At 40.8% G+C, this 23,516-nt stretch overlaps 1 protein-coding gene across 12 annotated transcripts in view; it reads right to left on the minus strand.

Moving 5' to 3' along the window:
- anks1ab (ankyrin repeat and sterile alpha motif domain containing 1Ab) overlaps positions 1-23,516 on the minus strand; it is a 440,627-nt gene that overhangs the window by 308,674 nt on the left and 108,437 nt on the right. For 8 of the 12 annotated variants that reach the window (XM_086011496.1, XM_086011499.1, XM_086011495.1 and 5 more), the window contains exons 3-4: positions 23,119-23,275; positions 18,167-18,229 (exon numbers count right to left, since the gene is read on the minus strand). In XM_086011496.1, the coding sequence (XP_085867622.1) occupies positions 18,167-18,229; positions 23,119-23,275 (220 nt within the window). Of the gene's footprint in view, positions 1-18,166; positions 23,006-23,100; positions 23,276-23,516 lie in introns of those variants that run through there. The other 4 variants (XM_086011497.1, XM_086011506.1, XM_086011501.1 and 1 more) reach the window with 3 other exon arrangements.

Raw genomic sequence — 23,516 nt, forward strand, 5'->3', positions numbered from 1 at the left:
GACATACTGCTCCTGCACAAGAGTGCTCACACATAAGAGAATTTTATTTCCTCGGTATTAAGTTTAATAAAAAAGCAGACCGATGGAGCAAGACCAGTAGAAAGCAAAGAAAGGGCATTTCATCCATTTCTACCACTACTCAAGTCTTAATTTTATCACAAAATAAGTTTAAAAATTAAAAAGTGGGGGGGGGAGCCACTCTTAAAAGTCAACCAATAGAATCATATGGTAGTGTGGAGGAAGGAAGAAAGAAAATGGAAAGGGAGTCTTAAACTCCAACTCTGACCTTGTGTTAGTTACATAAAGGGCAACATTAAGCAGTAGCAACACAGCTCAAATTTATTATCTAAAAGTAATCTAAATGCAACACTACCGAATAGCAATAAAATAAAGCTGTAAGTGTTTTAGGCAACATCACTTGCAACCAAAATAAATTAATTGAAATATTTTATTAAGCGTCCAATGCTCGATACATTGAATTCTATTTAAATTAAAGATGTTTTCAATCAGAATATCTAATCATTTCAAAACCCTTGTTTCTTATATAATGCGATGCTAGCCATGAAAACGTAAATAAATCTGAAGTGGTTGGCTGACAGTTATTTAAAATGTAAGAGAAATACAAACTCAGAACTGCAATTTAAGAACTAATACAAAAATTACACATTCAAACTTTGAGAAGTGGACAATGCAACAAATGCTAGATTTTATAAACTTATATCTAAAGGGAGTATAATGGTGACGCCAATCATAATCATCTTCCTCCATCACCATCCCTGGATATGTCCTGTCCCACCGGCAGGACAGACCCACCAGGGGTGGCGACACAGTGGTATAGTCGGGAAAGCGTGGCCCTGGGAGTCCTCAGCATCGACTCCAGACCCCATGAAGTCTCATGGCTTCGGGTCAAGCATGGGCAAGGAAACCTCCTGCTGTTTACCACCCTCCCTCAGCTGATGAATCAGTGCTCCGCCATGTTGAACACCACTTGGAAGAAGCACCGAGAGTAGCAAGGGCACAAAATGTACTCTGGGTGGGGGACTTCAATGTCCATCACCAAGAGTGGCTCGGCAGCACCACTACTGACCGAGCTGGCCAAGTCCTGAAGGACATAACTGCCAGTCTGGGCCTGCAACAGGTGGTGAGAGAATCAACACGAAGGAAAAACCTACTTGACCTCGTCCTCACCAATCTACCTGTCGCAGATGCATCTGTCCATGACAGCATTGGTAGCAGTGACCACCGCACAGTCAGTCATTCTGGAGACGAAGTCCCGTCTTCACACTGAGGACACCCTCCATCGTGTTGCGTGGCACTACCACCGTGCTAAATGGGATAGATTCAGAATCGATCTAGCAGCTCAAAACTGGGCATCCATGAGGCACTGTGGACCATCAACAGCAGCAGAATTGTATTCCACCACAATCTGTAACCTCATGACCCGGCATATCCCTCACTCTACCATTACCATCAAGCCAGGGGACCAACCCTGGTTCAATAAGGAGTGTAGAAGTGCATACCAGGAGCAGCACCAGGTGTACCTAAAAATAAGGTGCCAACCTGTGGAAGCTGCAACATAGGACTACATGCATGCTAAACAGCGGAAGCAGCATGCTATAGACAGAGCTAAGCGATTCCACAATCAACAGATCAGATCAAAGCTCTGCAGTCCTGCCACATCCAGTCATGAATGGTGGTGGACCATTAAACAACAGGAGGAGGAGGCTCCACGAATATCCCCATCCTCAATAATGGTGGAGCCCAGCACGTGAGTGCAAAAGACAAGGCTGAAGCATTTGAGTCATAGAGTCATACAGCACAGAAAGCAGCCCTTCGGCCCATCGCGTCCGCACCGGCCATCAAGCCCTGTCTAATTCTAATCCCATTTTCCAGCATTTGATCTGTAGCCTTGTATGCTATGGCATTTCAAGTGCTCATCCAAATGCTTCTTGAATGTTGTGAGGGTTCCTGCCTCTACCACCCTTTCAGGCAGGGAGTTCCAGAATCCAACCACCCTCTGGGTGAAAAAGTTTTTCCTCAAATCCCCTCTAAACCTCCTGCCCCTTACCTTGAATCTATGCCCCCTTGTTATTGACCCCTCTACTAAGGGAAAAAGTTCCTTTCTATCTACCCTATCTATGCCCCTCATAATTTTGTACACCTCAATCAGGTCCCCCCTCAGCCTTCTCTGCTCCAAGGAAAACAACCCCAGCCTGCCCAGTCTTTCTTCATAGCTGAAGCGCTCCAGCCCAGGTAACATCCTGGTAAATCTCCTCTGCACCCTCTCCAAAGCAATCACATCCTTCCTATAGTGTGGCGACCAGAACTGCACACAGTACTCCAGCTGTGGCCTTACCAGCGTTTTGTACAGCTCCATCATAACCTCCCTGCTCTTACATTCTATGCCTCGGCTAATGAAGGCAAGTATCCCATATGCCTTTTTAACCGCCTTATCCACTTGTTCTGCTGCCTTCAGGGATCTATGTACATGCACACCAAGGTCCCTCTGATCCTCTGTCTTTCCTAGGGTCTTACCATTCATTGTGTATTCCCTTGCCTTGTTCGTCCGTCCAAAATGCATCACCTCACACTTTTCAGGGTTAAATTCCATTTGCCACTGTTCCGCCCATCTGACCAACCCATCTATATCGTCCTGTAGCCTGAGGCTTCCCTCCTCGCTATTTACCACCCCACCAATTTGTGTCATCTGCGAACTTACTGATCATACCCTTTACATTCACATCCAAATCATTAATGTAGACCACAAACAGCAAGGGACCCAGCACCGATCCCTGCGGTGCCCCACTGGACACAGGCTTCCAGTCACAAAAACAACCTTCCACCATCACCCTCTGCCTTCTGCCACTAAGCCAGTTTTGGATCCAATGTGCCAAGGCACCCTGGATCCCATGGGCTCTTACCTTCCTGACCAGTCTCCTATGTGGGGCTTTATCAAAAGCCTTACTGAAATCCATGTAAACCACATCCACTGCACTATCCATCTTCAGCCAGAAGTGCCGAGTGAATGATCCATATCGGCCTCCTCCTGAGGTCCCCACCATCACAGAAGCCAGTCTTCAGCCAATTCGATTCACTCCACGCAATATCAAGAAACAGCTGAGCACACTGGATACAGCAAAGGCTATGGGCCCCAACAACATCCCAGCTATCCTGCTGAAGACTTGTGCTCCAGAAGTAGCCGCGCCTCTCGCCAAGCTGTTCCAGTACAGCTACAACACTGGCATCTATCCGACAATGTGGAAAACTGCCGGTCCACAAAAAGCAGGACAAATCCAATCCGACCAATTACCGCCTCATCAGTCTACTCTCAATCATCAGCAAAATGATGGAAAGTGTCATCGACAGTGCTATCAAGTGGCACTTATTCATCAATAACCTGCTCACTGATGCCCAGTTTGGGTTCCACCAAAAGCACTCGGCTCCCGACCTCATTACAGCCTTGGTCCAAACATGGACAAAAGAGCCGAATTCCAGAGGTGGGGTGAGAGTGACTGCCCTCGACATCAAGGCAGCACTTGACCGAGTGTGGCATGAAGGAACCCTAGTAAAACTGAAATCAATGGGAATCAGGGGGAAAACTCCACTGGCTGGAGTCATATCTAGCACAAAGGGAGGTCAATCATCACAGCCCCAGGACATCGCTGCAGGAGTTCCTCAGGGCAGTGTCCTAGGCCCAACTATCTTCAGCTGCTTCATCAATGACCTTCCCTTCAACATAAGGTCAGAAATGGGGATGTTCGCTGATGACTGCACAGTGTTCAGTGCCATTCACAACTTCTCAAATAAAGCAGTCCATGCCCGCATGCAACAAGACCTGGAAGGCATTCAGGCTTGGGCTGATAAGTGGCAGGTAACATTCACGCCAAAGAAGTGCCAGGCAATGACTATCTCGAACAAGCGAGAGTCTAACCACCGCCCCTTGACATTCAATGGCATTACCATCGCTGAATCCCCCACCATCAACATCCTGGGGCGTCACCATTGACCAGACACTTAACTGGACCAGCCACATAAATACTGTGGCAACAAGAGCAGGTCAGAGGCTGGGTATTCTACGGTGAGTGTCTCACCTCCTGACTCCCCAAAGCCTTTCTACCATCTACAAGGCACAAGTCAGGAGTGTGATGGAATACTCTCCACTTGCCTGGATGAGTGAAGCTCCAACAACACAAGAAGCTCGACACCATCCAAGACAAAGCAGCCAATTTGATTGGCACCCCATCCACCACCTTAAACATTTACTCCCTCCACCACCGGCGTACCGTGGCTGCAGTGTGTACCATCTACAAAATGCACTACAGCAACTCACCAAGACTTCTTCGGCAGCACCTCCCAAACCCACAACCTCCTCCACATAGAAGAACAAGGGCAGCAGGCGCATGGGAACACCACCACCTCCAAGTTCCCCTCCAAGTCACTCACCATCCTGACATAGAAGTATATCGCCGATCCTTCATCGTCACTTGGTCAAAATCCCGGAACTCCCTACCTAACAGTACTGTGGGAGTACCTTCACCACACGGGACTGCAGCGGTTCAAGGCAGTGGCTCACCACCACCCTTGAGGGGCAATTCGGGATGGGCAATAAATGCTGGCCTTGCCAGCGACGCCCACATCCCATAAACGAATTTTAAAAAATCTTTTTCTAAACTGACCAGATCCTCTCATTCACTAAAAAAGGAATCCCTAAAATGTTAATCCGCATTGCTGTCTATCTTTGTTTTGAACACGCTTCGTATCCCATTATATCTTAGATTGCTTCAAAGTGTTTTGCAATATTGGGAAATATATTAGATAAAATGTATTAAATATATGAATATATTTTGTAAATCTTGGCACCACAAATTAAATAACATTTATTTCAATTCGAAGATCATAAATTTGTCCGTACATAGAGAGCGAGAGAGCCAGCAAGGCGGCATGCATGAGAACTAGAGTGAGAGAACAAGTGAGATCTATAGCTAAAAATAGAAATATCTGTTAGAGATACCTAGAGATAGAGTGGTAGATATCTAGAGAGAGAGAGAAATATTTAGAGATGTATAGAGATATATTGAGAATGAGAGCGAGAGGGGGGTGCTAACACAGTAGATAGATATGTAGATCGGTAGATAGATAAGAGAGATTGAAACAGAGGTATCGTGAGAAACAGGAGATATTAAGAGAAATATTGAAAGAGAACTTTCATTTTTAAAGTATGACTGTTAAGATCAGTAAAGTGTCACAGATTCTATCTTCAGTACTAATTGAGGCATTTTGAATTCTGGGAATCTTGTACATTCCTTTGTTTCTTCATACTTATTCTTTCAATGGCATATTGAGATTTGCCATGTCACTTGAAAAGATTGCCAAAGAGAAATCCATGCTAAATGTAAGTTTTCTTTTATTACTAACAGATTTCCTGTGGAGTTGCTCAAGGTGAGTTGAATGATATCCTTTTAATAAGAACAAACGAGGGTTGTACCATGTAGTGCACAGTGCATTATTCTGCTGTTAAGGTGGAACAGTCTTCCTTTAAGAATACAAACGCTAACTATTACTAACTAAACACCAACTGTGATCAGATATTAACTGTTAATCGATCAGGGAATTTTGTAAATTTGAAAATGATTTCAAGTTTCAGAATACAAGTCAGAAGCAACCAACACTGACTGGTTTTCTTTCTTTTTGAAAGCTTGCTATGCAATTGTAAAAAAAAAAGCACGACATCAGATGGGTGCTATATGGTGTTGTACCATCTAATAAACAACGTATTTCAAGGCCATTGATTTAGCATAATGAGACAAGGTCATTGTGTTATTACATCATATTCTGGGATTTCTACTGATGTTTCAGGGATCAATTCAGTGATTGATCATTGGACTTGATTACTATTAAATTCCATTATCTATGTACTTAATTCATCTTGCTTAACGCTTAAAAATAAATCAGGATACCCAGCAAGTTGTAACAAATTGTACGTACATACTAAGATCCAGCAGGGAAAGGCTGCCTTGCTACTGATAGAAAACACGGAAATGAAAGAGAATTTGATGGGTTGCGGACTTGTGCTGGCAGAGAGCAGATAAAAAGCAGCGGGGCGTGGTGGCCTTGGATTTCATCGTTAGAGAGGGGTGGTGGAGGGGTTGCTGGGTGTGGAAATGGCCGAGAGGTTCATATTCAAGGGAAGGAAATTTTGATTAAAGACAGTGGCCCCAAAATTTCGAGTCACATAATCCGCCGCCATAAGTTGCGTGAGACAGGTTTTCCGTCCGCCCAATGGCCCTGATGCCGCCAGAAATCGCAGGGTCAGTTTGTTTTAATATTGCTAGGTGGGACAAAGATGCAAGTCCCACCAGTAATTCATGAGTTAAGTCCTGGAGGCCCAACAAATAAATGAGGTGGACAGAGGAAGCCCTTCTGAGCACGCAGTTGCAGGATATAAAGCTGGACTCCTCTTAAAGCATAACATGTAGCAAAGTAAAGCCATGCCTGTGATAGAAACAATTAAAAGAGCCGCAAAATTCTCAGAGACACGTTAATATTCGTCTGATTTTAATCAGGCACAGGGGGTATGGAATTGTAGGAGTGGATGGCAAAGGACCTGCCAACATAGCAGCCAGAGCCACATGGAAGGTGGTAGACAGAGTGTGGCTACTCCCTAATCCATGCAACAACAACTTGTATTTATATAGGAAGTCACACAACACCGGGTTATAGTCCAACAGCTTTATTTGAAATCACAAGCTTTCGGAGCGCTGCTCCTTCGTCAGGTGACGAAAGCTTGCGATTTCAAATAAAGCTGTTGGGACTATAACCTGGTGTTGTGTGACTTCCTACATTTATCCACCCCAGTCCAACACCGGCATCTCCACATCATGTATTTATATAGCGCTTTTAACATAGTAAAACGACCCTAGGCACTGCACAGGAGTATTGTAAGACAAAAAATTTGACACCGAGCCACATAAGAAGAAATTAGGGCAGGTAACCAAAAGCTTGGTCAAAGAGGTAGGTTTTAAGGAGCATCTTAAAGGAGGAGAGAGGCGGAGAGGTTTAGGCAGGGAATTGCAGAGCTTAGGGCCTCGGCAACAGAAGGCACGAAGAAGTAGTGTGCAGGAAGAAGTTTAATGACCTCACATGGTCAGAAAATGTAATTGTGATGGTAGCAGCTGTCATTCATCTATATTTTAAACTTTACAGACTATATCAGTCAAAGTGTAGCAACCAATTTAAGATTATAACCCTGTGAACTAAAGGAATTGTACAGACTGTTTCACATGGAACAATTACATGATATCACTAGAGAGTCCTGCAATGCAAGCATGCCCTTGGAAGAACCATTTTTTATATGGAACTCAAAAGATGTGATATAAATTCTTCAATGGTTAAATAAATTAGTATATTATTCAAAGAAACAACCATTTGTTCTCATGCAGAAGAAAATTGCACATAATTTGGGGAGCAACGAGGTACGGGGGGGGAGAAACCAGATATCCGTTCCCTAACCCAGTAGCAGAAGGCAATTGAGATCCTGGGATTACACTCATCTGAGGCGATGAGATGTCCTGAACCCACAGTTGATTTGTGCTGAAGTATTAAATGTTCAAAGATCGAAAAAAAATGTTGATACTCATACTCCGAGGAGATCCTTACATAAGAAACACAAGAACATAAGAAATAGGAGCAGGAGTTGGCCATTCTGCCTTTCAAGCCTGCTCCACCATTCAGTAAGAGCGCAGCTGATCTTCTATCTCAACTCCACCTTCCCACACTGTCACCATATCCCTTGATTCCCTTACTATCCAAAAATGTAGAGATCTATCTTGAATATACTCAACGATTGAGCATCCACAGCCCTCTGGGGTACAAAATTCTAAAGAGTCACAACCCTTTGAGTGAAGAAATTTCTCCTTATCTCAGTCTTAAATGGCCGGCCCCTTATCCTGTGACCGTGACCCCTAGTTCTACAATCCCCAGCTAAGGAAAACATCGTCCCAGCATCTACCCGGTCAAGCCCCTTAAGAATTTTATATATTTCAATGAGATCATCTCTCATTCTTCTGAACACTAGGGAATATAGGCCTAGTCTACTCATTCTCTCCGCATAAGACAATCATCGCACCCCCGACACCCCCCCCCCCACCCCCAGGAACCAGTCTAGTGAACCTTCGCTGCGCTCCCTCTAACCCAAGTATATCCTTCCTTAGGTAAGGAGATCAAAACTGTACACAGTACTCCAAGGCCCTTATATCGTTGCAGCAAGGCTTCCTTACTCTTATACCCCAATCCTTTTGTAATAAAGGTTAACATATCATTTGCTTTCCTAATTGCTTGCTGTACCTGCATGTTATTCATGTACAAGGACACCCAGGTCCCTCTGAATAACTACATTTCCCAATCTCTCATCATTTAAAAAATATTCTGCTTTTCTATTTTTCCTACCAAAGTGGCTAACTTCACATTTCTCCACATTATATTCCATTTGCCATGTTCTTGCCCACTCACTTGACCTGTCTATATCCCTTTGCAGCCTCCTTACTTTCCCACCTAGCTTTGTTTCATCAACAAACTTGGATACATTACACTCGGCCCCCCTTATCTAGGTCATTGATTGATTGGTTGTAAATAGCCGAGGCCCAAGCACTGATCCTTGCGGTACCCCACTAGTTACAGCCTGCCAACCCGAAAATGACCCGTTTATTTCTTACATGAGCAGATAAGGAAACAGCGGCCAACAGAAAACTCATTGCATTTCTCTGTCTTGTTCTCTTCACAGGAAAAAAGCAGTCAGAAAAACTGATCCAATACCAAGACCTAACAGCAGGGATAACCAGCAAATATTCATCCTCTCTCACCAGTCCAGCTAGAGACACTTGAGGATATAGATAGTTCAGATGAGGACTGGACCCTGGATAAAGCATGACCCACAAGGAAGTCAAAGAACGTAGTAGTGGAAATGGAGAAGGTGTTTCTGAGCAGAGGCTAAGGATTTGTCAGACCTTGGCTGAAGAATATTCGGAGAACAATGATAGATGTTCTACCACGAAAAGAAGCATGCCAGCAGAACATCAACGTCATATGAAAGCAGTGCAAAGCCTCTTCAAAAATGTCCAGGGCAGGGCTAGCAGCAGAGTTCTTTGTGGCAACGGCAGGGAGGGCTTCTCAATAATGCAGAGCACAATGCAGAGCAGCCTGGAGCAAGTGACAGCTCCAGGAATGTTTGCTTATATCCCACAGAATACAGAAGCCTGGAGGTAGGTATTCACTTGTGGCATTCAGGCCAATGGAGACAGAATGGAGAGCAATAGTTACCCTATACTAACATTGAAGGGCACCATTTCTGATGGTTGGTAGGCTACTCGCAAAACTCTCTCCTGGAGATCAGGAGATATTGTTAATTCCATAAAAGTATGTTTTCCCACAGATCACTGGCAAGCAATATCATGTTTTGTCGGAGAGCAGGCGATGGTTCCAAGTAATGTCTTTCCTCAGGACAGCAGCAGCAGAGAGCTCAGTCAAAAAACAGCCAGGTAGAAAAGGCAAAAACTGTAGAGATTTCATGCCCAATGAAGTGTCGTGGATCCACCCCAAGAGGATCACAGTCATATATAGCAACTGTCCACACCTCAGCCCCCAGGCCCTCAAGTGGTAGAATAGGATTCAGTAAAACTCAAAAAATGGAAGTTACAATGGATAATGGTGAGTTTAACTGAGTTGTCGGTTATAAAGTTCCAGAACTCTCATATGATTGTTGTCAGAAATATTGTCGTGATTCTTCTCTTGAAAATAAAGTTGCATTGAACTGAAAAAGATGTTTGCGTACTAAAGAGCCTCATCGGATCTCTGCTTTTAATGATGAACCAAGTGTTCTGAAAGGTTGTACATTTAAATTACGTGGAGTTTTCTGGTTATTACAGTTGTTGTATAAGCTATATAATCAGACATTACTGAAAGTCTCTCTGATGAGTTTGTCTCAAAGCTTTTTCCCAGCAGCTGTGTCTTCATGTCCGGGTTCCTCCGGTTCAGGGGCTCAGCTTCTGACTCAACATTCTCTTCGGGAATCTCAACTTCCAGGCTTTTCCGAACAGCGAAACTGTGGAGTTAACAGCGAGCACCCACAATTCACGATACAACACCAGGAGCATAATGGAGAGAGTCCCTCACCTCTCCCTACATGAATTTTTACTTCAGCAGGTCAATGACCTGTTCAATTTTAATTCAACTATGGATTTGAACCTCATTGAAGTGTTCCTCTGCTTCACTGGTCATCCTTGTCAATGGTGTTAGAAGTCACAGTAGTACTGGATACCCCTCATCTCCAAGAAACCAGCCAATACCTTGTCCTTGATCCTGAAAGAGCGCAAGAACACTCGATTGCCAAAGGATGAATGACTCACGGCAGCTCCCTGAATAATGGACACTAATATACATCTGTAGGTGCACATTAAAAGGACATTAAGGAATCTAATTGTGTGGGTCGACAGTAGGACTGCATATCGTTGCGTGTACTCTATAGCTCCAAGCACGAGCGGAAACCCTGCTCACTCAATGGTGGTGTTGCTTTGTCAGAACTGGCCCGCCCTATCCAAAAGTACATTAATTACTCATGTTATGCAAGAATGGACAACAAACTGTTCTGAGCTATACCCATTTTATACTGGCATGTTAGATCAATGGATCCTCAGGAAGAAATTACTTAAATTAGGACTGATGATCATCATCCTGGCCTAAACCCATCATTTGCATGGCTGCATCATAGCTAGGGCAGGCATATCATACACCCTCCCTCACTTCCAGCAGAATTTAGGGTAGTACTTAAATAAGATGGAAAACTGGTGGATCCTGGTGTCTGTCAGAACTGGGGGTGCCCCCCTCTGGCAGCACTAGGGAGAAGTTGTTGCCGGGTCCAGCAGCACGGGGGAAGGGTGGAAAAGAGGGTTTCCAGCAGTAGGGCGGGTCCAAGAAACAGCTAGTGATAGTTTTATATAATACTTTGCTCAAAAAAGCTTGCTTCCTCTACCTATTTCAGCTATTTACACAAATAACTAGAACAGCTACATAATCAAATGTTTCCGTAAACAAAGACTATTTTTGAATTCAAAACGTGGTCTAATCACCTGTCGCGATTTGCCTGTGTACGAGAAACAACAAAAATACTTCACCTTGGGACTCTCTCAACTGATTTGGTAAAAGGAAATCTGAGCAATTCTGTTACACCATGAGGAAAGACGTTCACCTTGAAAATACATACATTTTCTGTATTTTATTGCATTCCAAGTGTTTTTCTATAATAGTTTTCCCATCTATTCCTCTCTCTCCAAGTTTGCTTCCTCTGAAGGAAAAAAAAAATCTATTTTAGCTATTGTGAAAATATTAAATTTCAAAAAGTTTTAAAAATTCTTCACCCAGATTTTTTTGAAAGCATGTGGAAAAACAGTATGATATTACAGGCGCAAAAGAAACAAGTTTCCACTTGGACTGAAATCATAAATGCTACAGCCTAGTTAATTCTTTACAATGCATCCACATAGACTGTAGAGTTCTGGGAATTGCAGGAACTGATTGAGTTGATAATCACTGTCAGCTGAAGGAAGTTAAATCTGGAAAAACTATCAACTCTAAATCCAGGCTTTCAGGAGTGCTTTCATTAATGTAAAAATAGTAACAAAGATACTCAAACACAAAGACGAGATTGGAGGTAGGTTTATTAAAGTGTGTGTAATTTAACATGTTATATAAAAATCTCATTTTGAGCCCATAATTGACAAGCGGAAAGGTGAAAGTTAGATGGCAATTTTTTTTTTTTTAAACGTATCTGGAGTGATTTGCTGTGCTGTTCTCTCTTATTGGTAGATTCTGCAGGCTGAGGATTGTTGATTTGTTCATGCAAAATATCTGATCATTCCTAATTGGCTGTTTTTACTGTGATTTTCATTGATAAGTTGTAAAGCTCTTAAACTGTGACTTGTTTTATAAATATGGGTGAAGTGTGACGCAGGTAGACTACATGGTAGACATACTGAAATGTGACAGACAAAAAGTCCATGCTAGATGACAAACTCACATGGCACTGCTTATGCTAAGTTGCATGATATGTTATTTTATAAGCATTGGTCTAATGTAACATATAATGCACCATATATTATTTAGCCAAGGTGTGTTCCTTTAAGGCAACCAAATCTCGTAGCTAGGCTGAGATCATTGAAAGATAAATTGTTGTTTGGTGATCAGTTTGAGACTTCAGGTCCTAAGTGCACAGTTTTTAAGACTGCTTTACAGTTTTTAAGTTTGCTTTGCACCTATGTTAAATGCTGCACATGGTCTGTCACATCTACATGTTTTAATATATTACAAATGAATCTTCCATGGCAATGCTCAAGGTAAATCCTGGATTATGCTGTTTTATAAGAACATTTTATCACGTAAAACACAACTGCCCAGAATTTACTGTTGTAATGACAGCGAAATTGTAAGCATTTACCATCATTACGCTGTGAAACTGACAGCAATTTTTGGCGTCTGCACACGCGCAGTTAAACGCGGAAATCCAGAAGTTGCTGTCAGTGTTTCCCCGCTCCTCCACAGGGGGTGCTGTTGAAGTCCTCACAGATGAAAATCTTAGAAGTCACTTGAAATGACGTGAGCTTCCACTTTTTACGCTGTAATCTCGCCATAAAAAACCCCCGAAAAATTTAAGGGTTGTTGAATGAGGTGCAACTGGGTTTTTAAACGCAGTACTAAGTCATAATTACTGAACAACTTCTCTGGCTCTGAAAATCTAATTTTATATTTGTGGAATGTCAAATTTCTCCATTATGATACGAATTCCATAGATTTCTAAAATAATAAATTATTTGTTGCTGTTGCTGGACACCGGAGGTTCCCTATAGGTGGCACCAGAATTTAATTAACACCGTGAAAGGTGAAATCCACACCACAGAGATCGCTAGATCTTCGTGGGCAGTTTTCTTGGAGGTAAGTGGCGAGCACAGTCTCTTTGCCACTGACCGCAAACTCTGGGCCATTAGGCCAGATTTCTGCCGTTCATTACACTTGCACTTGCCCATAAACTTTCTATGGGGTTTTGCACTGGAACTTACTGTAAATTAGAGATCCAAAAAGCGTAACACCCTCTACAGAGCATCTAGGACCTGTGTGAACAGGGCAAGCAACTGTATACCTCCTTAACCAATCAGATTGCAGAATCGTTAATGAGTCTGAACCAGGAAATGTCAGTTAGAACAGTGAATTCAATGACAAAATCAGGTAAATAAAGCAAAATAAAGAGGGAAAGAAAGATTGGATTGAGAGAGGGATAAAAAAAGAGACAAAGAAAAAGTAAAACAAAAGTTTTATTTAAATGTTTTTAAATCTACAACAATAATTAAAATCTGATGGAATGAGTCTCCACATGTGTAACTGTTAATTTTCAGTACCAGAGAGGTTGTTTGGCAGTAATTAAAACTTACCTCATCGTTAAAAGGGTACTTTCACTGGAATGGGCAAGCCCCAACTTTTTCTGGAGAATTTAGTTCATATATATCAGGTAAGTACAGCAACTTCACACCATTCAATGTATTGGAATGAGGGGCCAGACGGCAAAATGCCGTTATCATGCAGCTTTTGGAGGAGCAAGGCACCTTGGACAGCAACTTCCTGACTTTGGCGTTTAAATGCATGTGCGATCGCTGGAAGTTACTGTCCAATTTTCACCTAAATAACAGTGAGCGCAGTTAGCCTCACCGTTATTTCAACCGCAAAATCTGGCCTATTGTATTATTCTTCTGCTGAAGTACAGGTGTATGTCTCTTTAAGGCCGTGAAGTTAAACAAACACCGAATGAGCTCCTACTGAAGTCAATTAAACGGCTGGAAACATTTAGGCTCGGAGTCTTTGTGTTTCTTGAGCTGTAGCCTTACCTCCTGTTTAACCCATTTCAAACCCCACATCCTAACCATCATCATGACCACCTATTTCCACCTCTGCAACATGGCCCACCTTTGTCCCTACCTTACCTCCAATGCTGCTAAAATGCTTACCCACCTCCATGCAGTTACTCCAATGCTCCTGTTGCTGGCCTGCAAAGATTGGCCCTTCACAAATTGCACACTCATCCAAAACTTCCACCCACATCCTATCCCACACCAAGTCCTGTTGAATCTCTTTGATCTCGCTTTTGTCACCATGCTAATCGGTCTTCCTCCATTTTTCGGTGTCCAATTATTTTTGCCATTACGTCAAGTCTTGTGTGCTACAGTCGCCATCTCTTAATTCAAAGTCATTTAATTCAAATTGTCTGAGGCACGATTTTTTTTTTTTTTAAAGCACTAAATACACACTTTTCCACGTTATTTATGTTAACATAAGAATATGAGAATTAGGAGCAGGAGTAGGCCATACAGCACCTCGAGCCTGCTCCACCATTCAATAAGATCATGGCTGATCTTCGACCTCAACTCCACTATCCCGCCAGATCTCCATATCCCTTGATTCCCCGAGTCCAGAAATCTATCTATCTCAGCCTTGAATATACTCACGACTGAGCATCTACAGCCCTCTGGGGTAGAGAATTCCAAAGATTCACAATCCTTTGAGTGAAGGAATTCCTCCTCATCTCAGTCTTAAATGACCGACCCCTTATCCTGAGACTATGCCCCCTAGTTCTAGACTCTCCAGCCAGGGGAAACAACCTCTCACCATCTGCCCTGTCAATCCCCCTCAGAATCTTATATGTTTCAATGAGATCACCTCTCATTCTTCTAAACGCCAAAGGGTATAGGCCCAATCTACTCAATCTCTCCTCATAGGACAACCCTCTCATCCCAGGGATGCTGCTTACTTTGAATTATACAAGTAAACAGTACATGTTCTTATTGCTAGAACTGTGCAGCGGAGGTCAACGTTCAATTACTCTGCAGGCAGTTAGAATCAAGGAAGAAATGTCTGGCTTTTTTTCCTTGAAGGTTATTTTTAAGTCATAGATTGTAACAATCTATGTCCTGCTTTAACAAGGCACGTTCCCTCTCCATTCCAAATGGCTGGATTCTTTTTTCAAAAAAATTAATTGTATAAGAAATTTGCATATGAGCTAATCAGCTGCAAGAAATGTGCATTATATTTGTCTGTAATTCAGGGCAACAGCGAAGTGCAAGATGATAGACGGGAAATGCGCATACGTATTGCTTTTATTACATGACTAGTTGTCGTCAATGGCATTGCTCATGGTGAGTCGGGAGATGCGCGTCTTTATAAAAATAGGGGTGGCAGCAACAAAGTGTTACAGGAAATAATGGACTGTCATGGGATGTTTTGACCATTTTTCCACAGAAAGAATTTGGGGGGGGGGGGGGAAAGTTGCATTTAAATGTTGAACTTTAAAGCAAAGTGTATTCCAAAGTGTAAATAAAAAAAGACAAATGGTAGTTAAAATGTGAATAGCTACACAGTTGATGTTGCTTTTCCAAAGATTGTAAAAATTAAGCAATTTGTCAGGCTGTTTCGGTCATCAATAAACTCTTCACACCCGATGTGTTGGGAAGTTCCTGGTCCCATGCATGCAGCATGGGTGGTCATACGGGCCTTCTCTTCTAGCTGTGGACAGATACTGATACAAACAGAGACAGAAACATAGGCAGTTGGGTCTTCTATCGGAAAGCTGGCTGTGAGGGCACGCTTTGGTCAGGCCCACAAGATTAACTTGAAGACAGTAGTTAGCAGTTATTTTGTCAAGATAACTCACTGATGTGCAAAAGTGAAACGTTCATTTTTTATATTATCGCACAAAGACAAGTTGTACTGATTAAACTACGTGAATCCGATCACAGTACTGCTCTGTAGGTTCACTCATTGTGAAATAAAAGTTTCAGTTAGTTAGTATCCAGTCTCGTTTTACTAAGTATTTTCTCTGGGCGCCTTCAAAGATTTAGAAGCAGCACATGTGAAAAACACAAAGTATCCGATTCAGATCATGAGGGGATACAACTATTACAATCATGGGTTACATTTTCATATAGTTAGGCATTTGGCATAGCCCTAAACCCAAGACATGCAGGCTGCATACAGGAGTGACTAGCCTTGCTGTACTCCAGAGAATATCTAAGGCAAGACCCTCAACTTGCAACATCGATACTTACAAGTGCATGCTATATCCAGGGCATTTTGTATATTACAGTATTAGTGGATCTCCAGTGGCAATGTACAGAATAATGCTTTGTGCATTATATGGTAAAACACTCCTGTTATTATACGACATATAATCCAACATACCAGGAAATCCACCGCAATAAGTATACAACAAATTAATTATAAATTCATGTTGTTGACACCATAACTGTTGAGTTTTTTTTCCAAATAAAAAGATTCCCATACATATAACCATGGCAGCAGTTGCTGCCTTTGGCTAATGCTTGTTTATATGTATAAAGGTTGTTTGTATGGATGCTCTGAATAATTTTATAAGACAGCATGTGTAGGTCAACAATTGGCCAATAGCACCCATAATCAGAATTTAGAACTTTTAGGTAAGCTAGTCTTAATGCCAATACACAAGCTAAATAAAATACTGTTCAGAAAATAACTATTTACTGTATACAAAGTGTATATTTCATCGGAGTTCAAGGAGGGAATTGGGGAAAAACGATGGGCCATAGCATTTAGCTTGCATTGTACATACAGTACACCCGATGTGACTTGCCTTTTCCTTCATTTTAAATAAGCACCAACATAGCCTATGTATTTTTTTCTTACTATTTTCCACTTTTCTTTCTTGATGCACATATATAATCCATTTGTACAGTGGAGATTTCCCTTTTTATTTCAGCATCAATATTAAAGCCGTTCTAATATTTTTTACAATCTAGATTATATATTGCATTGCACAAGGGCTTTGGGGGGGGGGGGCGCAAAACAAGCAGTAGTGTATCAGCCGCCCATTATATCCCCACCCATTGACTTCAATGGAAAGGTAAATCAGGCAGGGTGTATAACGGGGCAGCTGATTAGAAGATAAATTTTACCCCAAGGCAGCAGCAGCTATGACCAAGTGCAGTGTTCAGGTGAAGCAGGGTTAGAGGAGATGGGATCATTGGACCACGGCTTGCAGTAATTACACCCTTCCACAGTGGTGGCTTCTCAACATATCCACTGGGGAACAGGATGGAATTACAACCTGACAAATTTACACAGGCAGTTTCCATTACAAATGTGGACAAAGGAATTTATAATGTTAACAGGAAGTGAACGCAGCCCCAACATTTTTTTATATATTACCAATCGATCTCGCATGGCATTGCACATATGAACTATACTTTTATTGAGTTCCTAAGTAGAGCAGATTTAGAGGGGTTATTTGAAGATGGGGGGGGCAGGAGAGAGCGAGGAGGTGGAGCAGAGCAGAGGATGCAGAGGTTGAGGAAGTCGTTCAAAGGGGCGAGATAGCAGGCGGGGTCATTTTAATATCCCCTCTCCCTGCCTCTTCTCCTTTCCCCTCAACACCCTCCCTCACTCCCTCTCGGGTGCTAATCATTTGCATCTCCTTGTCAGTGATTTCATAATGATCACGGCCAAAAAAAACAGGTTTCTCACCTGTCCCCTCAGCTGCAAGTACTGCAAAATGCAGAACAAACAATTCAGAGAAAGACAGAATATAGCTTGGATAACATGTTAACTGCCAAAAAAAAAAAATTAAATATTAGTTAATGACTTCGCTGCAGATTGTTCCAGTGAACCAAACATTAGATCAACTGAAGAACCTGGCTAGGAATTAACCTACTTTTATCTTGACTGAGTTGAATGTGCAGTTATTGCTCAAACAGCATGTTAAATAAGTTAGTATATGCAGGCTCATTTCCATAGCGGATGTAACATTAATCTGTTAAATGCGTAATAAAAAGTGCGTTTGCATTCCAACTGAAAGAAATCCCTGACCACTTATGTAATCTGGATTTTAATTACTGTTCAGTGCTCTCTGTGAATACACATTTATAACAACAACAAAAATTCCTAGCATTGTCTCAAACTCAAGCAAACAACAAACAGGACACAGAACATGAACAAAAGAAACAATAGGTATAAAACAGAGACAGTAACATAGGTGACAGGAAAGATGGAACTGAAATGTGGGCAAGGAAGAGGAAGCGTGAAACAGCGACATCGGTCTACACACCTTGGCATTGATATAAGGGTCAAAAGGGCCATACTTTTTGAGGTCTTTGCTCTCAATAGTATTCTATGAGGGAAGGAAAGAAAATGCAAATGATAAAACACTGAAAAATAAAGATGAATGAACTCTGATAAAATGCAATGAGTTAAAAACAGTTGCAGATAACCAGTAAGAATTTAGATACTGAGAGCACTTAATCATAACAAACTCAAATTAAAATTCTTCTGTTAAAAGTTTGAAAACACACACTTGGAACAAAAATAAAATTATACAAAACTAGGAATGCACACAAGAGATCAGAATTTGACCAGTACATTAGGAACAATTACTTTCTTCACAGGTGCTGTTCCTAGAACTACCTTTGAGTATCCAGCTGGAGTATTCCTGTGTACCTACTAACAATAGCATTTTATTTTCAAGGTTTAGCAGCTGGCCCACTGCTCCTGGAAGTTGAGAGTATCCGTAGCAATAAAAAAGCACCGCTTCCACATCGAGAAAAGGGTTTCTTAAAGCAGCAGAGTCTTCAAATTTTTCTTTAAAAAAAAACTACGTACCCATAATAATTAAATGAGCAGTTTGAGTCTCTCATGTGCATCCCTGCTGCAAACAGACAACAGTTGGCATTTCTTTTTTCACAGCCAATAGCAAACATTGGGCAAAGATCCACTTGGCCACTTCCCGACTGACCGAAAAGGTTGGTGTGCAAGTACTTTTTTTAACCACACATATAGGGATTGAGTAGCTGCTAAAATACACTTGCTTTTTTTTTATTAAATACAGTACACTTCAGTAATCTTTTACTGTAATGTATGGAATTAACCAAAATAAGCCAACTTGCACACCATTTTTTTTTTTACAACAATTGGACTGACCAAGCAGATCAAGGTAAAAGACCAGATAGGGATTCAAAAGTGACCTGAAAAAGTGGGCTCATTCTACTTTCTCCGGCATAGTTTACATGGTGGCACAAGCATGTTTATACAGAAAGTGAAGCAGCAAATGAAGGAAACTGCATGCATGCACAGCACATACAGCACTTGGTGTGGCACGGTCATGAGCATGCTGCACCGTCGCATGAAATGCCAGCAGTTGAGCGCTGTGGTTTTACAGTACCTGATGAGGGTTAAACAGATCATTTCAAAATAAGCATTTGGAAGGATAGGATTATATTATACTGTTTTATCTGCACAATAGCTACTAACGCTTTCAATAACCAAGATTTTTCCCACTAGTGCAAAATAACCTGGTTTAAGGCAAGTCTAGCATCTCTAGAAATGCACCAAATAACAAATCGCACTATTTTTGTCTGAACACAAAAATATATATATATTTTTTTTTTTTTTTATAAAAGGGCTCTCATTATAAATCAAAGCATTCAGTCAGCATGATCCAAAAGTAATTAAGGTAAACAAATGAAAGATTGTAAGAGTAAACGTGTGTACACCATCATATAAATAAAACCGTCAGGAGCATTTTTGAGTGGATGAAAGAAGTCTATCTAAAGCTTTGTGCAACCTCAAACACAGCTTTAGGCACAACATATTAGATTCTAAAGCTTTTTGGTTGTGAACAGTATTTCTGTAAATAATTTTAGTTAACAAATTATAATTATGCAATGCCCAAACACCCTTGAACTCTAATTTGGACACTATTTTTTCATATATAAAGCAGCCTTGCTACATTGTAAAAATGGTTTCTTTAAACTGACAGTTGTTAAACTCAGAAAATGTTAAAAAAGAAACAAGTTAACTCAATTTGCCAGAGACCTAATTATGTCCAGTAGCTATCAGAGATTTTCTTTTTACACCTGAAGATGATCTTACAAAGGGCCATTATAGACTCTCATTGTTTATCTATTTTTTCATATTGTACTTTTAGTATTTTTTGAAGCTATACATCTCTGTTTAATTGTACATAGACTGGTTGTGATTGTCTAAAGGCCATTTGGCAGCGTAGCTCGCAATTCTATCTACTGCAGTAAACAGACTACTGAGAGTAGGGTAACTGTTAATCCTCAAGTCAAGTACCTCTACTAATGACAGATCATTGAAAAAGTACAGCTTCTAACATATAGGGGAGAAGTTTTGGAACTATGAAACCAGAGAGAAAACAAGTTTGGTAAAAATCCAATACTGTGACAATATCCAGAATATGTGCAGAATTGATTAAGATGGTAAACGGTATAGTTGACAGCACAATTTTCATTTAGAATCGAGGAACAGGACAAACAATGGGATTCCTCTTGTTTTGCTCACCAACCATAAAAGTGAAAAAGTGAGTTATTGATTACATTCTTAAGTACCAACGGCCAGACTGCTACATTATAAAACTCGGGCTTGCAATAAAACTTTATGTTAATAGCAAAATACAACTGCAGAATTAATTATGTCAGATGCAAGAAAATAAAATGATTGAATTTTAGTACAGCCCTGAAGCAATTTCCAAATATTCTAAACACTGGACTTAGCTGTCTTTTCTGAATGATCCTATAGTTTCAGTTCTTGCCCAAAAGTGTACAAAATACTTGCAATGCCGTTGGTCACTATCACAGATCAACACAGTGACAGTGCAATCATTTGTATTTCTTTCAAAAAGCAATGGGAAAGAGATAGAGGTACTAAATCAATAAGGACGAGGAATTTTAAATTATTCCGTGTGTTAAAAATGAAACAAGTAGCTAAATATAGTGTGACTCGACCTAATTCTATGCTCACATGGTTGTAAAACTATTTGGTGGAGGTTAACTTTGTAGATACATTTATTTCATGCAGGTTATACAAAATCTAATTGTGCACTTTACACTTATTACATACAAAAGCAAAGAAATCAAATGTTAGCTGCTGCCAAGAACTAGGATTTTTTTCTGTAAATATGTAGCTCTTCCCAAAAAAAAAAACCACAGTACAGTAGTTTCAAAACCAACCACTTCACAGCTCAATGGACTAGGGACAGGGTCCCCTCAATTTCAAGCCTTAATAAATAAATTTATGTAATTAAGTAATCAAAGTAAGTTTTAAAATATTGTGCTGGCCTACTGAGTTTAAGTGTACCAAGTATCCTAAGTGCTGTTGTGCATACACATGTCAGTCTGCAATGTTTGTATAAAAGCAGAGAGTGTGTGTCCAGATTTCTAAGTCTCCATATTGATGTACAATGATTTGGAGGCTAGTATATGGACGTGTATTACAGCACATCATAAATACAAGACAGCAATATTTTTCATCCTTCAGATATTCAATACAAATGCACTTGCCCATTATTTTAACAGTATATATAGATCACTGCAAGTACACTACATGTGCATAAAATTTCAATGTTTATTTTCTAACTCTTCCCTTAAATTTGACAAAAATGAAGCCAGTGCAAACCATTTTGGGGAAAACAATTTTGATGTATTCAATAGTGAAAGAAAGCAAACAGCAGTGGCATGGCCCACCGCAAACTTCAATACCTTAAAGAGAAATCACTCTGGAATTATTCTTCATGGCACCCAAATAGTGAGAGACAATAATTATTCTCAGCACATGATACTTCAGTCCGTCTTTTAGCAGGTTCTCCTTTTGACGAGATTCATTATCTGTCCAGATAGTGCTGGACAATGAACATATTTACTCATGTTATGAGGTACAAGCAGCACATTTCCAAGGATTGTTCAACAACAAAATAAGTTGGTCAGAGTTTTTCCCCCAGTGTAAAAAAAAAAGTGATCTTGAAACCAAAAGCTACATTTCAAATTGTTGGGGAGCTGAGCAATACATTCCTGAAACAGATCTAAAATGTGCCAGTAACTAGTCCCTCATCGTGGGCTACTTTTATTTGTCTGATACAACTTGAGAGACATAAGGGCAGGGGTGGAGAAAAGGGGAAATTGAGCATTTATTCAAAATACAGCAACTTTCACAATGAAGCTTTTAATCACCAAGACCATTTTAGCTCTATTGAATTACCTGGAAGATAGCGCTGCAGATTGGCTTGGATGCTTTTCTGGACGAGGCCACGATATACCAAGCAATAAAGTGGTACAGGGGAAAACATTAGGCTGGAGCCATCTAACATGTTCCTTGAAATTGGGAAAATTAGGGAGTATTTCATGCTGAAGATACTACCCTCAGGCTTTCCTTCCCTCATTTGTAATGCTCTAAGGAACAAATTGCTTTTGATTCATTTCACTGTCCACTCTACAACCTTAAGGTTGCAAACAATACAGAAGGCTCAACGCAATTGAGACCAACATATTTTATTTCTTTTTGAAAGTAGCTAGGTGTTGGTTCCCTGATTAAATTTCCACAAGGGTTAAAAGCATAATAACAAAGGAAGATTTTTTTTTTGTTTCTGATACAAACACCAGCTGCAACTTAACATTTTGACTGGCACTTTGCGCTCAGATGGCCGGTGTTGGTGATCAAACTGATGGGGCATAGGGCAGGTCAAGGAAATGTTAGCTGCTGGTGAGCAGTGGCTTGCATTGTTATTTATCAATGTGTCTATGAGCAAGCCTCACTAGTAACTAAAAATGTAATACTGAATATCACTCAGGGTACGCCTATATCCCAAGAGATTTTCATGGATTATGGTGAAAGTCAGTGTTCAGTCCAAGAGACTTGTGTGGTCTATTGGAAATAGCACTAAAGCAAATTTACAGTTCAAAAGGAATAGGAATACATTTTGGGCTTTACTGTTGTCACAATTACTGTAAAACCTTGCTTCAAGAAACTCTTACTGTAAACCTATTATAATGAAGCTTCTGCCAAAATATCTCAGATGAGTTTAGACCATGACAAGAAAAATCCCTGATCAGAACTACTTTTCTGTTCCATCTTTTTGCAGAGTTTTTGACAGTACCTGAATGTCAACAAGAGGAAATGTGAAATTAAGATACATTCCATCATTTATAAAACAGATTAAATACATATCCTTCAACACTACTTTTCACAAACCCTTCTAAGACTTCAGACCTGTTCATTGACTTTTGCATGGGACGGTCCTTGATGAATAAGAAGTCTGACTATATGTGCATCCCCTTTCCAAGCAGCCAGGTGAAGTGGATAACATCCCTTGCTGTCTGCAATGTTAGTGGAAGCTTCATTCTTCAGCAGCATTTCAACAACTTCCCTATTAGCAAAAACAGACATATTAAACAAATCTTAAAACAGAAACTACAATTATAAAATCCTGCAGTACTTTTCAAAGGGGTCTGCCTAAATCATTACTGAGTGCATGGCATACCAACAGTGTTCTGAATTAACCATAACTAAAGGTTCACTGCACAATCCACATTAGTTTCCTATAAATATATATTAAACGCCAACTTCCAAGTTTCCCTCCAAGTCACACATTATCCTGACTTGGAAAT

The sequence above is a fragment of the Somniosus microcephalus genome, chromosome 18, assembly GCF_052327205.1.
Source record: "Somniosus microcephalus isolate GS21.2 chromosome 18, FLI_Smic_1.0, whole genome shotgun sequence".
NCBI lineage: Eukaryota > Metazoa > Chordata > Chondrichthyes > Squaliformes > Somniosidae > Somniosus > Somniosus microcephalus.